The sequence below is a fragment of the Chinchilla lanigera genome, unplaced genomic scaffold (assembly GCF_000276665.1).
Source record: "Chinchilla lanigera isolate Chin_1 unplaced genomic scaffold, ChiLan1.0 scaffold00050, whole genome shotgun sequence".
Lineage (NCBI taxonomy): Eukaryota > Metazoa > Chordata > Mammalia > Rodentia > Chinchillidae > Chinchilla > Chinchilla lanigera.
The window spans coordinates 13,380,869-13,397,327 of NW_004955451.1; the positions used below are offsets into that span (position 1 = coordinate 13,380,869).

The 16,459-nt window shown below is 45.7% G+C and overlaps 1 protein-coding gene across 1 annotated transcript in view; it reads right to left on the reverse strand.

Moving 5' to 3' along the window:
• The window catches only part of Kpnb1 (karyopherin (importin) beta 1), a 32,611-nt gene that overhangs the window by 14,988 nt on the left and 1,164 nt on the right, over positions 1-16,459 (reverse strand). The window contains exons 3-10 of the mRNA XM_005394271.2: positions 14,636-14,818; positions 9,433-9,633; positions 8,481-8,633; positions 6,200-6,259; positions 5,377-5,466; positions 4,481-4,591; positions 3,470-3,571; positions 189-413 (exon numbers count right to left, since the gene is read on the reverse strand). Of these exons, the coding sequence (XP_005394328.1) occupies positions 189-413; positions 3,470-3,571; positions 4,481-4,591; positions 5,377-5,466; positions 6,200-6,259; positions 8,481-8,633; positions 9,433-9,633; positions 14,636-14,818 (1,125 nt within the window). The remainder of the gene's footprint in view (positions 1-188; positions 414-3,469; positions 3,572-4,480; positions 4,592-5,376; positions 5,467-6,199; positions 6,260-8,480; positions 8,634-9,432; positions 9,634-14,635; positions 14,819-16,459) is intronic.

The window sequence follows — 16,459 nt, forward strand, 5'->3', positions numbered from 1 at the left end:
GAGTTTGAGACCAGCCTGGGCTACAAAGTGAACTCAAGGCCAGCCTGAACTGCATAGCGAGACCTTGTCTCAAAAAGACAAAAGAAAAACAAAAGAAAAATAAAAACACCCCACCCAGCATACTCAAGCAGCAAGTTGGAACAATCCATCAATACTCCAATATGCACTCCCAAACCCCTGAGCTCTACCTGTATAACTAGTGGTTTGAGCTGAGTGGGCTCCGGGCCTTCCAAGATGCTGCCGAAAGCCATCACTGCGGCATCCCGGTAGCGCCAGTCTGGGTTCTTGATGTGCTCCTTGATGAAGGGGAGGACGTGCGGCACGATGTCATCCTCACAGCAAGTGGACAGGAGCATGAGGCACACGCCGGCTGCCTTGCAGGGGTTCCAGTCGTCGTCATCATCATTTTCATCCTGTAAGGAAGACGACGTGTGACAAGGTGAGCTGTTGCTCAAATGACCATTCTGGCCAGGTATGGTGGGCACACCTATGATCGCAGCACTTAAGAGGCTGAGGCAGGAGGACCTCAATCGCTGTGCAATTGAGGCCAGGCGAGGCTACATAATGAGTTCAGACTACAGAGCAAGATTATCTTAAAAAGCCAAAAAAGCCCCCAAAACACATCACAAGGCAACCCATTTAGGACCCCTTCTGTGTCTCAGGAGCTATCCTATTCCCCATTGCTTTTGTCCAGTAAATTTCCCTACCTAAATAATAAATACGCCAGGCATGGTGGCACATGCCTGTAATCCCAGCACTCAGGAGGTTGAGGCAGGAGGATGGTTGCAAGTTCTAGGCCACAAAGTGAGCTCAAGGCCAGCCTGCAGTGCATAGCGAGACCTTGTCTCAAAAAGAAAATCAATCAATCAGTCAATCAATCAACCGGGCCAGGGATATAACTCAGGGCCATGGCGCATGCCTGACAAGCCTGAGGCCTGAGTTCGATTCCTGGTACTAAAAAAAAAAAAAAAAAAAATCACTTCTTCCACTCAAATGTCCTGTGTCCATGTAGCTTTAGCATTGAAGCACCATGAAACTAAGTAAAACAAAAAACCCCCACCTTTTCTCTTTTTCATAAAGACTCATCACACCACAGCCCTTGTTAATTTGGGAGTCAGAGAGAAAAAGATTCTCCTTAGTGTGATCTATGAAAACAGCGTGCAAACTTCAAACTTTATCTAATAGCAAAAATGATAAACATTGTGGAGTAGGGCTGAATTTGGGAGTGCACACTTCTAAGCACAGCATTCATTCTGGGAGGCTGAGGCAGGAAGACAGCAGTGGCGAAATCAAGCCCACCCTGGTAACATGGTGACACATCTGTCTCTAAACAACAAAGGAAAACACAAGCAAAGCAGGGCTGGAGATGTGGCTCAGTGTACAACACTTGCCTGGTATGTTGAGTCCCTGGGGTTCACCTCCAGTACTGCCAAAACCAGGAGGCTGAGGCAAGAGGAGCTCAAGGCCAGCCTGGGCTACACAATGAATTGAGACCAGCCTCAACTACATAACAAGACATGGTCTCAAAAAAAAAAAAAAAAAACAAAAACCAAAAACACAAAAAACCCAAAACACCACTGAGTGTGGCGATCAATGCTTGGAATTCCAGCTATGTAAGAGGCTGAGGCAGGAAGACTGCAAATCTTGGTTCACCCTGAGCAACTGAGTGAGACCATTTCAAAATAAAAAGGACCCAGATGTACTTCAGCCAGATGTGCTTCAGAATATGGTAGAACGCAAGGGCCTGGGTTCATCCCCAGTACCACCAAAAAGAAAAACACATGACACATTCTACTCAGGTTGTTCTCTTAAATTAGGACTCCGGCATATCTTCTTTTCTTTTGCAATAGTGGGGATCAAGCCCACGGTGCTCCACCGAGCTACAGTGCTAGCTCTTTTTAATTTTTTGAGACAATACAACCCTCCTGTGTCGGCCTCCAGCAGTGCGGGGGTTTGAGCCGCGCAGTACCCTGCTCAGTTCACCTGTACCTTCATACTGTCCTTAAGTCACCAGACGCAAGAATTGTGTCTATGCAGTTCCAGAGAATGGCACACATGAGAAATGGTTGGTTCTCAAATAAAAAAAGAACAACAAAACACACAAAAGCAAAAATACTGCCGGGCACGGTGGCGCACATCTGTAATCCCACCACTCAGGAGGCTGAGGCAGGAGGATCGCTGCAAGTTCAAGACCAGCCTGGGCTACAAAGTGAGCTCAAGGCCAGCCTGAACTGCATAGTGAGACCCTGTCTCAAAAAGACAAAACAAACAAAAACTACAAAACAAAAAATTTCTAGCGTGAGAAGCTGAAAGAATAAAAAAGATCCAAAATGTACACAAGTGTTGTAAAAGGGGAAGAAACTTCAAAACGAAAGAGAAACTGGTGTAGGGGAATGGAAAAAGGAAGGGAAAAGCAAAAGGAAAAAAATATATATACGCAAAAGATAGCTAAAATAACTATATTACTAACTTCTCTCAGTTCATTGAAAAGAAAGGTTTGTGCTAAAATTGTTCGGACAATTAAATGCTGCTATCTTGTACTCCGAGTAACTAATTTTTTTTTTTTTTGGTCTTTTTGAGACAGGGTCTCCCTATGCAGTTCAGGCTGGCCTTGAGCTCACTTTGTAGCCCAGGCTGGTCTCGAACTTGCCACGATCCTCCTGCCTCAGCCTCCCGAGTGCTGGGATTCCAGGCGTGCACCACTGAGTAACTAATTTAAAGATAATAAAACACAATGTATTAACCACTGTTACCCTCCTACCATATTTTGGAAATTTGTGTTTTATTGTTTTTGTGTTTTTCTTTAAAATAAAAGTTAAAAAGAAAAAAGAAAAATTGTCACTGTAAAACTGAAAGCAGTGCTAGCTGTGGTAGCAGGAGGCTGCCAGCCTGGGCTACAAAGTGAGTTCAAGGCCAAAGTGAGTGCACAGTGAAACCTTATCTCAAAAAGACAAAAGCAAAAACAAAACAAAAAACATGGGGCATGGTGGCATAGGCCTGTAATCCTAGCACTTGGGAGGCTGAGGCAGGACAACAGTTGAGTTCAAGGGCAGCCTGAACTGCATAAAGTGAGACCCTTCTCAAAAAGACAAAAACAAAACAAAAAACCCAGCTGTAACCCATGAATTCACAACAATATTCCAGATATCTCACCCTGGCCTTTCCTTTACGGCAATTTTATAGAACGTATCTCTTCTTTTAGTGTGGACCATGCAACATGGCCCTCAGGACACCAGAGCAGGGAGTGGCTTGGTCCCAATCAAGACTCATGAGATACTCAGACTCCAGCCTCCACAGACAACTCAGAGCCTAGGGGATTGGGCAGGCCCAGCTCCGCCACTCCCGAGTCCCTGCCACAGAGCACCAGCAGCTGATGGGCTGCTGATCTCCTCCATGGGAAAGGGTCCACAGCACACCAACCCAATCTGAGGCTTCGCAGCCGACTGACATGGGTGGGGAGGAGCCTCACCTGTTTAGTTAGTGTCTGTGTGAGGATGGGAACCAGGTACTGTAGTGCTCCCTTGGCATAAAACTTGCTGGTGTGCTCAGGGGGCCGTCCTTGATCTGCTGCCTGAGAAAAATAAAGCAGATGTTAGACAAAAACAAACTAAGGGCGTGCAGTCAGAGCTGCTCCGGGCCTGTAACAAATACACAGGGCAAAGGCAAGTGTTCGCTGTCTTCTCCCTCTCCCAGGTACTAGGGGCTGAACCCAGGGCCTTGGGCATGGTAAGCAAGTGCTCCACCACGGAGCTACAGCCAGTCTGACTGAGTTGCTGAGGATGGCTTTGAACCTGCAATCCTCCTGGCCTCCGTCACTTGAGTAGCTGGAATTACAGGTGTGCAGCACCATGCCTGGCTGAAGGTGCTTATTTTTTGGGCTACTTCAGTGAAATTCTTCTAAGTCACAAACGTAATCTTTTTCAGAAGATCAAGGCAACCTTAAGAATTACATTTCTCTTTTCACCCGCTTGATGCATATTAACAACCTGACACCTAGTGTTCTTTGAAATCAAGAGATGTACAAAGTTTACACAAGAGTGCAAAAAAAAGGTGCCAAAAATAAAGCTGTACTTTCGAAAATGGGAGAAATAGATCAGGTTGCAAACAAAAAATTTCAAGTACAGGATAACTCTTTTCCCCCTGAGACTCCTTCATCAGAGTTAATAAACCATCAATTATACATTCTAAGCTTGCATTAAGACCTCAGAAAGCAAATAATTCAGCATGAGCGGTCCCCTGGATAAACTGCCTGCCTGCTGCCCCCTGGTGTCCACAGTAGCAATCCTCAGCACCTACAATAAATTACACCTGAAACCAGTAAAGACACAAGCTACCTCATTACTGACGGTCTCCGGTATGAGGACTCAGCTAGCAGGAAAACTACAACCTCCGCCATGCAGAGACCCCTTGGCCGCACTAACACGCTGTTCAAACAGGACAGAAGGACAGCCGCCCCACCCCAACCCTCTCCTGCACTCACCTCAGAAGCCTCAATGGCTAAATCCATCTCCTCGTCGCAGACATTGGACCAGAACTCTATTCCTTGTAGGGCCACCTCATCTATATCGCTTTTCATTGCTTCAATTGTGATCTTAAGGGAAAAAAATACAAGACCCAGGCCGCAAATAAGTATTCATCACATTAGACTTCTTTTTTCTTTTTTTTTGGGCTCTTTGAGACACAGTCTCACTGTGCAGTTCAGGCTGGCCTTGAGCTCACTCTGTAGCCCAGACTGGTCTCGAACTTGCAACGATCCTCCTGCCTCAGCCTCCCAAGTGTGCTGGGATTACAGGCATACGCCACCATGCCCAGCAATTAGACTCTTTAACCAGACATTCCACTCAGGTTTCAAAAACACAATTTGTAAAAACGAGTTTTTTTTTTTTTTTTTTTTTTTTTTTAGACAGAGTCTTGCTATGTAGTACAGGCTGGCCTTGAACTTGAAGCAATTCTCCTGCCTCAGCCTCCCAAAAGCTGGGATTACAGGCGTGTGCCACCACACCCGGCTGCAAAAGCTAGTTCTGAAATAAATAGTAGAAACCAAAAAATACTTATTTTTTCAAAATACAGTCCTTTCAGCATCAAAGATAAAAAAGTTTGGTATACCACAGAATACTGAAGACTTAAGGAAATTTCTTGAGACAGAGTCTCCCTACATAGTTCAGGCTGGCCTCAAACTCACTATATAGCCCAGGCTGGCCTGGAACTCACAGCAGATTCTCCTCTCACCCTCTAGAATGCTGGGATTATAGGTGAAGGCCACCACACCCAGCTTATTTCATAATATGAAGTAAAAAATTACAGGATAATAAAACAGCAACTAAGAATGATGAACCTTGCAATTAGCTACAAAGATAAATCACATAAAATACTCACTGCAAAAAGAGCAGGACCCATGTATGTCTCCATGTACTGATAATACAAGGACATTATCTTGACCAGATTCTGTAAAGCAGCCACTCGTACCTTTTAAGAAGAGATGAAATAGCTTACTAAAGTAGCAGTGCAGTTTGTGGACAGACTCCCAACAGCCAACCACCTAACAGTAGACACAGTTCATGTTATTTTCTCCCCAAACACAATTTCCATTATGCCTTCCTACATTTAATTTGTTCTCCTTTCCTTCAAAGGTGCCTAGGGAACCCACAGTAGGTCTAAACTTACTAATACTGCTCAGACTGAAGATGTTACTTTGGCCAGCTTCAAGAAATTAACAGTTTGGGTTACCGTAAAAGCAAAACTGTTTCAATGACTACAGCTGAAACCAATCACTTGAATGATCTATTGCAATAAATCAAATAGCAAAGTTAACCACCAGCTTCTCCCTTAAACCATCCCCTTTATTGCAGTACTGGGAACTGAGCCCATGGCCAGCTGTGTGCTAGGCAAGCACTCTACCACTGAACTACACCCCTAGCCCCACCCCACCCCCATTTTCAGCTTTCCAGCCCAGCTGGTCTTGGACTTGTGATCCTCCTGCCTCAGCCTCTTGGAAAACCTTTCAAGAGGATGATAATTTCCGTTGTTCTCCCAAGAGTACTGTTTTCTCTTGTCTAATACATTGAGAAAAACTCCGACAGTCTGCCAAACCTCTTTCTTTAATCCACTGATTTCCCCATGTTTCAAACTGTGCATGACAGAGCCTGCCTTCTCTGGGGACATGTAAGATGGACATTTTTTCATGTGTTTTTACACTCACCCTTGTATCTGGACACTGGGTGGCTTCACAGACCACCTGCATAATAAAGTGCCTTTCAGACTGCAAGAGGAATAAAGAGAAAAGAAAATCAGGAAAGCATAAACTACACACTTGAAGACTTCCAGATTTTTTTGATAGCAGGAATTGAACCCAGAACAAGCTGTATGTCTGGCCCTCCAGATTCTCTTTACAAGAAACCCTGTCACTTCTCAGGCACCTATGCAAGCCAGGCACAGCCCAGTGGCTCTTCCTGGAGGTGGCTTGTGAGAGCACTGTGGCGGGGCAAAGAGCCAGCCCAAGAAGGAGGCCCCTAAGCCTTTAATCCCCCACACGACCTTCGCTAACAGGAGTCCACAAGAAAGCCGACAGCAGAATGTAGGCCACAGAGGGTAGGTAAGAATAGTTAAAAGAACAACAAAAACCTACTTGTAGGGAAGTAGGTTTTTATTTTCTTATATTTATTAAAATTAAGAATTCAAAACATCTGCTTTATTTTAGAGACTAAATTTTTGTTTTGCAGGGGCTGGGGATTTAGCTCAGCGGCAAAGCGCCTGCCTGGCAAGCGCAAGGTCGTGAGTTCGGTTCCCGGTACCGGAGAAAAACCAAAAAAAAAAAAAAAAAAAAAATTTTTGTTTTGCAGAAGATGGAAAACCTGTATCAAATGTGTTGAGTAATGGACTTCATTTGCTGCCCTCCCAAATCTTGAGATCAAAAGGAAACTCGTTTTCAAATCAAGTAGAGCTGTACTTTGCTCTGCCTTCTGAGACCTCCCCTTTAAAGGCCAAGAAACGGCAGAAAGCCCAGCCTAAGTGACAACAAACAGAAACACTCAAATACTTGCAGACTCTGATCTAGCCGCCCCACTTCCAGGGACATGGCCCTTCCACAGAAAATGATGCCACAGCTTGAAGAAGCATCTGAGCACCCATGTTCATAACGGCCTCACTTCCAATAGCCAAAAGGCAGGAGCAGGGCAAACGGGTGATGCAACACACAAACATGATACACCGAAGAAAACGCTACTTTGCCTCAAAAACAGATTCTGGCACATCTTGCACCCTGGGCCAACCTTGAGGACGTTATACCAAGTGCAATATGCAATCACAGAAAGACAGGTCTGTTAAGACTATTTATACATGATGTCTAAGGCAGCCAGATTTCTAAGAACAGTACAACAGTGCTTGAGATAGGGTCTTTCCAAGTTAAGTTGCCCAGGAACTTACAAAACTGCCTCAGCCTCCTAAGTAGCTGGGATTACAGGTGTGTACCATGCCTCTGGTGGAGATGGTAAAGTTTACACTGCATGTATTTTACCATAGTTGTAGGTAAATGAGCCAGGCACGGCAGTACATGTGCTAGTCCCAGCAGTCTGGAATGCTGGGGCAGAATTCCAAGCCCAACCCCAATGGGGGCAACTTAATGACTTATCAAGACCCTGCCACAAGGGGGGATGTGACGGGTGAACTTTTTAGGCAAAACCATTTTATATGCCAGATGAGAATGGCAAACACTCACTTCATACTACGTCTCCCCCCGTCGTGGTTGACTGCTTGTGTCAACCTGAGAAGTTTAGAAGCTTCACTAAATGGGCTCAGCAATTCTACACCCTAGGGTGGTCCACCATCCGGATGGTATAAAAGGGAAATGAGGAAGGACGGAGGGGGGCTTCCATTCTTCAGAGGAGCTCCAGGCTTCACCTTCAGCTTGGATGGCACCTCCCAGCTTCTGGCACAGACTCCTTGTCTTCGCCTTGGAACCTTCAGCCTTCCAGGGTAGACTCGCCCTCCTTCCGTCAAAGGCCCATTGGCCTCCTGACACAGACTTGCATGGAACACTACTGAGCTCCAGACCACGGACTGCACCCGTCGGTCTCCAGCGTGCAGACACCCTCCGTGGCTGACCACTGTAAGCCAACTTGTAATTTCTTACACATTTGTGTATCTTGTGTTATAGATGTTTCTCTAGTAAAGGCCTGACTGATACAGCACACAAATCTCAACTGTAACAGAGAGGGACACTTTTATTTATTTATTTATTTTTTGTCCTTTTGAGACAGGGTCTCACTATGCAGTTCAGGCTGGCCTTGAGCTCACTTTGTAGCTCAGGCTGGCCTTGAACTCACAACAATCCTCCTGCTCCAGCCTCTGGAGTGCTGGGATTACAGGTGTGCACCACCACGCACGGCTGAAAGGGACACTTTTACACAGCTCCAAAACACCACTTTCACTGAACTCTCATTCCACAACCTGTGAACTGGTGCCATGTGATAGAAGAAACCTACCTCTTTGTCGAAGTTGGCTTTGGTGAACTCCAGCGAGTTCAGGAGTGCATTAGTAGCAGCTAGCTTCACATTATTGCTCGGCTCTTCTTTCCTCATCCCCTGGATTATGGCAGTCAGAATCTCATTGGATTTATCCTGTAGCTGCTCTGGTTCCTGAAACAAGCCGAGAAGTGCAGTGAACATGATAATCAGCTCATGACTAATCAGCAGTCCTTTAACTGCAAAATCCACAATGAGTGTCATGACTTTGTGATCTTTCCCACATACATCCATCTGGGGACTGCAGTGCCGAGTCCTGCAAATCTCCCACATGCCTGGCAGTCGCACCCAACTGCAACACGCTCAGCTGATCAACTCTACCTCTGGCCTCTAAGGACTCTGGGCACCTTCTGTGAAAGGGAGAGGGCAGTCTGGTGTTTTTCCCCAGGCCTTCTGCACCAAATAAACTGGCTGAGGGCCAAGGATCAGCACCTAAGCACAGTACTGGGGACACCTTGGTCCAGGTCAAGTGCTGTAGGTTCCTGTGCTCTGTGAAGTCTGCTCTGAGACAGACATCGAGAGCAGTGACCTCCATCACAGCAACAGTCTTAGGAGGGCTGCATCTAAAACACTACGTGTGACTCCAGGGACGAAACCAACCAAGGAGCAGTTGGCAAATCCATCCATAACGTAGTAAATGAAGAAAGCACACAGTGTTCAAGGTACATTAAAAACCCTGAGAAAAAGGATTAGGTCAGAGATGTTAAATGAGCACATTCTTGCGTTGAAAATCTCCTGGGGCCATGGGTAGAGCTCACTGGTAAAGTGCTTGCCTAGGATGCAAGATCCTAGGTTTGATACCCCAGCAATTAAACAACTTGGGTTTTCTTCATGATCTGACAGCTGTCCTAATACCACACGTCGCTGGAGGAGTTAAGAGTACACAAGTCAGAGACACCTCGTAAGCACTCACTATATCTTGGCAAATGTAACCAATAGCTTCCAACGTTGATTCTTTCATGTGCTCTGTGCTGTTGGGGTTCGTGACATTGGCCACCAGCTGAGGAATGAGTTCTGGCCACTGGTTTACTGGGATCTCTGCACAAGCGATACCAGCCACACACTGCGAGGCAGAGCTAGGCCGGTAAGTTTCTGTGCCCAAGGTCTGTAAAACCTGGGGGAAAAAAAAAGCAGAGTAAATAAAACATATCAATATCGATTATTACTGAGAATATTTTGCATAAAGCCACACCCCTTGTGTCACTAGCTCTCAATTCTGTAAAGAAAAAACAAAACAACAAAAAACCCAAGCCAGCCTAAATACCATCACCCATACAACCAACAATCCCCATAACCTAAAAGCGAAACCAACCACCCCTGCTGTCAGTGGGAATTCTCCAGAAGCACACATCTCACTTCCACATTCAACACAAGCAGGAAAAACCAGCAGTTAAGAGGTACAGGGGGCATTAAAAAGTAAGGGGGAGAAGGAGGGCATCAAATTCAGCCTCTAGGCTCCTTGTTGGGATGCATGGGAAGGATGCCCCCTCCCTGTTTAGAGTAAGGGTAACTGTGGGGCCTCAGCTGGGTCCGACTCATACTAGGTCACTGCCAAACTCCAGGAAAAGATCTTCTCATTGGCAGCTCACAGATAAGCCAGCGCTCAGTGTGACCTGCTCTTCAGAAAGACCTCCTCAGGCAACATCTCTCAACGCAGAACACTTACTAATCCTGCCAAACCTAAGGCCCCTCACCCCTCCACTTCCAACCTGAAGGGTGCACTCCGTGTACCCAAGAATCAAAAAAACCGTGCTCTACCAACTGGCCCAAGAACTCCTCGTGTGTATCCACTCACACGCCGTCCTCGGCATTACCTGGGTCTCACTGGCAGTGGAACTCACACAGGCACTTATGTAACGGGGAAAGGACTGATTCAGATAGAGAGGAAGCCACAAGCGACTCAGGGTTAATCATTACCAACATCAGCTAACTCAGTCAATGAACTCACTAAGAGCCACTGGTCCTCTCTAACCCAACTGTTTCTGGCAGGAGCACAGGACACAGAAGAGCTGCCAGCTTTTCGGCCAGCCCTGCTGACTGGGCTGGGCTGCTCAGCACCCTGCTCTGCAGTTATGAGCTAACGGTGAACCCCCCTCAGCTTTCCCTCCCAGGCAGCAGGTCATCCTCTCCGCCCACCGTGCCGCCACAGCGCTACCCAGGACCCACTCCTTTGTCTCCAAAGGGCTTTGCTCTCTTCCACCGGCTGAGCTGGGATGGACACTGACAAGAACTGTGTCCAAGAGATGGTGAAGAGATGGAGGAATGAGGTAAGCTGGCCAAATGTTGGCGGCTGAACAGGTTAGGGTTAGCTCAAGTCAAGTGTTTTTTTTTTGAGTGGTGGGGGTGGGGGCTTGAATTTTAAAAAATTTAAATGACAAAAATCACAAGTATGCCAGACGTGGTGGCACATGCCTGTATCCCAGCACTCGGGAGGCTGAGGCAGGAGGATCATTGCAAATTCAAGACCAGCCTGGGCTACAAAATGAGCTCAAAGCCAGCCTGAAGTGCATGAGACCCTGTCTCAAAAAAGAAAAAAAAAAAAAAAAAATCACAGATATGAGGTACCACGTGATGTTGTTTTTTTCTTTGTTTGTTTGAGACAGGGTCTCACTTTCGAGGCAATCCTCTTGCCTCAGCCTCTCAAGTGCTGGAATCACAGGCGTGTGCTACCATGGCCAGCTCCCACGTGATGTTCTGTTGCATGCATACTTTGGGTATAGTTTAAATCAGTACAAATCTATCTATGGCATCTCCTTAAACACTATCATACTTTGTAGTCCCGACAACCACAATCCCGTTTGTCAGCTTTTTTGAAACGTATGCAACATTACCATCATCTATGGTCACCCAGCGGTGCGACAGCACCCCAGGGCCTATTGCTCCCGTCCAGCCACAACTTAACACCCACCACGCAACCTCTCCGTACGCATTCTCCCTCCTCCCTCCAAAGGGCTTCGGTCTGCACTGTCTCCTAGTAGAGCTGCGTAGCAGGCTGAATGCCAGTCACCTTTGCTTTGAAGTGCTGCAGACGACTCTTAGTTAATACTACTGCAGGTGAAGCCAATAGAGTGGCACACGCTTGTAATCCCAGCACTCGGGAGGCTGAGGCCAGCCTGGGCTACACAGTGTTTCTTTGTCCCAAAAAAACTCCAGAAGCACTGAGAGTCAACATCAGCTATCACATCTGCCAGAAGAGGTCGTGCCTCACTGCCTAGGCTAGTCTCTAACTGCTGGGCTCAACTGATTCCCCTGCCTCAGCTTCCCTAGTATACAGCTGGAAATTATAGGCACACATCACTATACCTGGCTCATTCTAACTTTTTTTAATAGCCAAGAGGCCTCAACCATACCAATAATTTTTAACTGTGTCAAAAAATACAAGTAAGTTCAAATCATGTCCTATCTCATTTACTGAAGTACCACATAATTAGAGGTATGAGAAAATGAGTGGGCATTATGAGCATCAAGAGTTCCAGTGATGAGTGGGGTGTGGTGGTGCACGTCTGTAATCCCAGCACTGGGGAAGCTGAGGCAGGAGGAGCACTGCAAGTTCTTGAACAGCCTGAGACACAAAGTGAACTCAAGGGCAGCCTGAACTGCATAGACCCTCTCTCAAAAAGACAAAAAAAAAAAAAGTTCCAGTGATAAACTGGGGTATTCCTGAAATCCCAACATTCTGAGAAGCTGGGGCAGGAGAAGCACAAGTTCAAGCCCAGTCTGAGCAATGAAGCATGTCTTTTGTCTCAAAATAAAAAATATAAAAAGGCTGGAGGGACCAGGGATTTAGCTCAGTGGTGCAGCACCTGCCTGGCAACTGTGAAGTCCTGAGTTCAATTCCCAGTACAAAAAAAAAAAAAAAAAAAAAAAAACGGTTTGAGATGTAGCTCAGTGGGAAGGCCATGGGTTCTAACCCTAGTACCTGCTCTCTCCCAAAAAAAAATTTCCAGTGATGAGCTAGGCAGTGGCACATGCATGGGTGGATGACTTGAGCCTACCAGGAGTTCAAGGCCAACCTAGGCAACATAGGGAGAACCTCATCTCAAAGGAGAAAAAAGGGAAAAAAAAAGATCTTCAGTGATGAAACACACTTCATTTATGTCAAATATCTATGGGGAAGGAGACTTAAAATGCCATCACAAATTGGGTGTAATCCCAGCACTATGGAAGGCTGAGGCAGGAGAACTGAAATTTCCAGCCCAGCCTGGACAATTTAGTGAGAGCTTATCTCAAAATAAAAAAGGGCAGCGAAGCCGCACAGTGCAAAGGTCCAGGGTTCAATCCCACATACCAGCAACAAAAAAAGATCACACAGCCAGATGTAGTGGTCTCTAATCCCAGCACTTGGGAGGCTGAGGCAGGATGATGCTCCTGAGAGCAAGACTAGCCTGAGCTACATAAGCAAGTTCAAGGCCAGCCTGCACCACATAGTGAGATTCTGTCTCAAAATCAATCAATCAACCAATCAATCAATCACACAGGTGTAATGTGCAATAGAAACTTTTTTTATACTCCAAAAACTATTCAAAATAAAAGTGGCTTCTAAATTAGTTTCCTGTCATAGGTACCTTCAAGCATGACTGGAGAAGACAGAAGCAGAACAAGAAGGAGCTGTCTAAGGGGTACTAATTTGCCTAACGCTGGCACTGACAGGAAACAGCAAATGCAATGCGAATAACCACGATCTGATCAAGTACAAGTGTAGGACTCACCCCTGGTTTCCCCTCAAATACCAAGGGTAAGCAGAACATGGTGGCTCACACTTGTAATCCCAGTAATCTGGGAGGCTGAGGCAAGAGGAGTCCAAGTTTGAACCCAGCCTTCACAACTTAGCAACAGTCAGACCCTGTCTCAAAATAAAAAAGGGGTAAGAATGTAGCTCACTCAGTGCCAATGTTCTGAGTTTAATCCCCAGTACCCTAAAATACATAAACCAAAAACCCCACAAACCTAAGTCAAAATGACAGCCACACAGACTTTAACTTCTCTTTGGGCCTTATCCATGTAACAAGGCTACTAAAGAACCTCACTGAGAAAATAAGCAAATTTGCCCATATACAGATTTATTTCTCTTGAATCCTTTCCTTTGCTGGAATTACACATTTCTAATCCAACAAGGCGTAAGAAACCACGATGCACAGCAATGGATGACAGCTTCCCAAAGTCCATCATCTCACTCAGCCGACACCACGGGGACACAAAGGGTCTCTGAAGAACAGGTGTTTGTAATTTGTGAAGTAGGTTCAAAAACCATTAATGTCACTGGGCGCGATGGCAACCGTCGGTAATCCCAGCACTCGGAGGCTGAGGCAGGAGGATCGCTGCGAGTTCGAGGCCAGCCTGGGTTACAAAGTGAGCTCCTTCTGACTTCACAGTGCTATAAATACCCCACCAATGAGAATTATGTGCAGCACAAGTTCAACAAGAGGTAGGTGCTGGCTGGTGGTGAAAGAACCTCCTTGGAAAGACAGTTTAACAAATATCCCTAGGCTGGGTGCAATGAGGCACACCTGTAATCCAGCATTTGGGAAGCTGAAGCAGGATTGCTTCAAGTTCAAGGTCAGCTTGGGCTACAAAGTGAGTTCAAAGCCAGCCTGAACTGCACAGTGAAACCTTGTCTCAAAAAGATTTAAAAAAAAAAAAAAAAATCCCTGAACTCCGTTCTAGACCTCCAAACCAGAATTTGTGGAGAACTTAGATACACACACACACACACACACACACTTTTCTGAGCTGTGGGGGATTTAACTCAGGGTTTTGCACATGTTAGGCAAATGCTCTACCACTGAGCTAAACCTCCAGCCTCAGAAAAATAATGTACAAAACCAACTTGTATATTATTTTTTTTTGTATACTACTCTAATTTATCAAAATATCTAATTAAAGCTTCCTTTCAAACTCCTGCACGCTGCCTCAGTCAGCTGAAAAAGAATTCTGAACCACCAATGGACAAGCTAAATGAAGGGAGATTTAAACCAAATACAATTTTTATGTTCAGGTGAATCTAGATCCTGAAAATCTATCACTACCAAGGTCTGTCCCATGCAAATGTAGCAGAAACAACGGGCAAAGTGTTTCTCATTCCCAGGCAGTATGATCACAAGAAGGAAGTTACTCACATAGTTCTTGACTTCCCGTCGAGCGTTAGCATCAATAGCAAGCCACCTCTGCTGATACTGTGCCTTGATGTCTGGGTCTTTCGATGTCAAAGAGTTCTTGATTTGTAGACCAGCTGCGACTCTGGCAACCTGGCTGTTTCCTGGATTTGCCAGCACTCTGGACAGTTCCACAAGAAAAGTGGGCTGTTAAGACAAGATTCAGTTATGAATGAAAAATCTCTTAAGAATTTAAACAACCAAAGATAACTTTTACACTATTAAGTCACTGGAGAGAAGAAACTTTTAAAAACATATCATACACATTGCAGCAGAATACCTGATGCTGGGCTTGGTGGCTTGTGTCTATCAAGGTCACCCATAGTGCCCAAACATTCAAATGAGATTCCTGGAGTTAGTAGCTAGTGGATTCTTCATGGGCAATGAGGTGTCCCAGGCACTTAGAATGATGCCTAGCACTCAGTATTTGTTGAATGAATGAATCAAACAGGAGGGAAAGCAAAAAATATTTTTAAATTAAAAAAAAAAAGTTATTCTAAGAAGAATGATGCTCAGGGTTGCTTTTGACTTCATGAAAACAAGTACTCTTCCACAAAAGAAACACAGATTAGCCTCAGACTCAGAAACTCTCGTCTCTGCCCCATATTTTAGCAGAGTGTGCAGCAAAAAAAAGCAGATTTATACAGAAAAAAATTTAGAAACAGAAAAGTGACAAGAAAAAAAATGGAAAGGCAAGTTGTTCCAAAGAAAATGATTTTGTATTTCAATGGCAGCAGCTAAGGCACTGAAGCTTCCTGTACCTTTTCTGGAGCTGTCCACCATTGACGCAGGATCCCTGAAAAGCACACTCACGGTCTCTAACACAAACGTCTCCAAGGTTTCTCCTGTTCAAAAGTGTCAGCCCACACAGCTCTTTTCCCCCATCAAAAAACTTGTCCAAACAGGAAAGTAAACCAGGGAAGCCAGGAGCAGATATATTTGCTTACAGCTTACAACAATCACGGAAAATAACTCCCAAGCTGTATTATGCACCCTCAGGAATGTCAGAAATTCTAAGATAACAGACTTCTTGCCAATTAGCAAAAGCAGAAGCAGAAGCAGAAATGGACCCTAATTGGAACTATCAGTCTATAGCCCGGCAGGAAAGTCTTTCCTGCGGAAAGTTAAGGAGTAAAAGGTTAGTAAAAATTAGCCCCCCACACACAAAAATCAAAGGCAACGTGCGTAAGATACGCCTTGTCACTTTGTTGTTGACATTCTCTTGCCAAGACACGGCAAAAGAATACATTTGATTACAATGTTATTCAAAGTCGTTACCTTAAAAACCTCAAGCACCTTCTGCCCTCCTCCTGCTCCCCATCCCCCCGACGGGAGAGGGATACCAAAAAGACACTGCTGGGACCAAAGGCATCAAGCTGTTTCAGCCAGCCTATCCTACACGTTTTTATGCTAAGATCCAATCTTTAGGGGGCTTTTTTCCTTTTTTCTGTATTTCTTAAATTTGAAGATAGGAAGAATGGGGGGGGGGCTTTAGTCTGTGATTTCTTGAGGAAAAACAGGCCTGATCTTAATTGAGGGTGCGCTTCAGTGCGCATCTGGGTGCAGATCCTCAGTGGCCTGGTCTCCACCTAAGTCCTCATCTGTGCACCTCTCTCCCTCCCAGGAGAGGAACGAGCGGGAACGAAAGGGGGAGAAACAGGACTGGAAACGGGTTCAGAGGCCATCGGGTGTCACAAGTGCAGATAGAGAGAGCCGGGGCGCTCTCTGGGAAGTCGCTGCAGACAGCTGCGGGGTCGCCGGGGCGGGACGGAGCCGCCACCCGCGGCC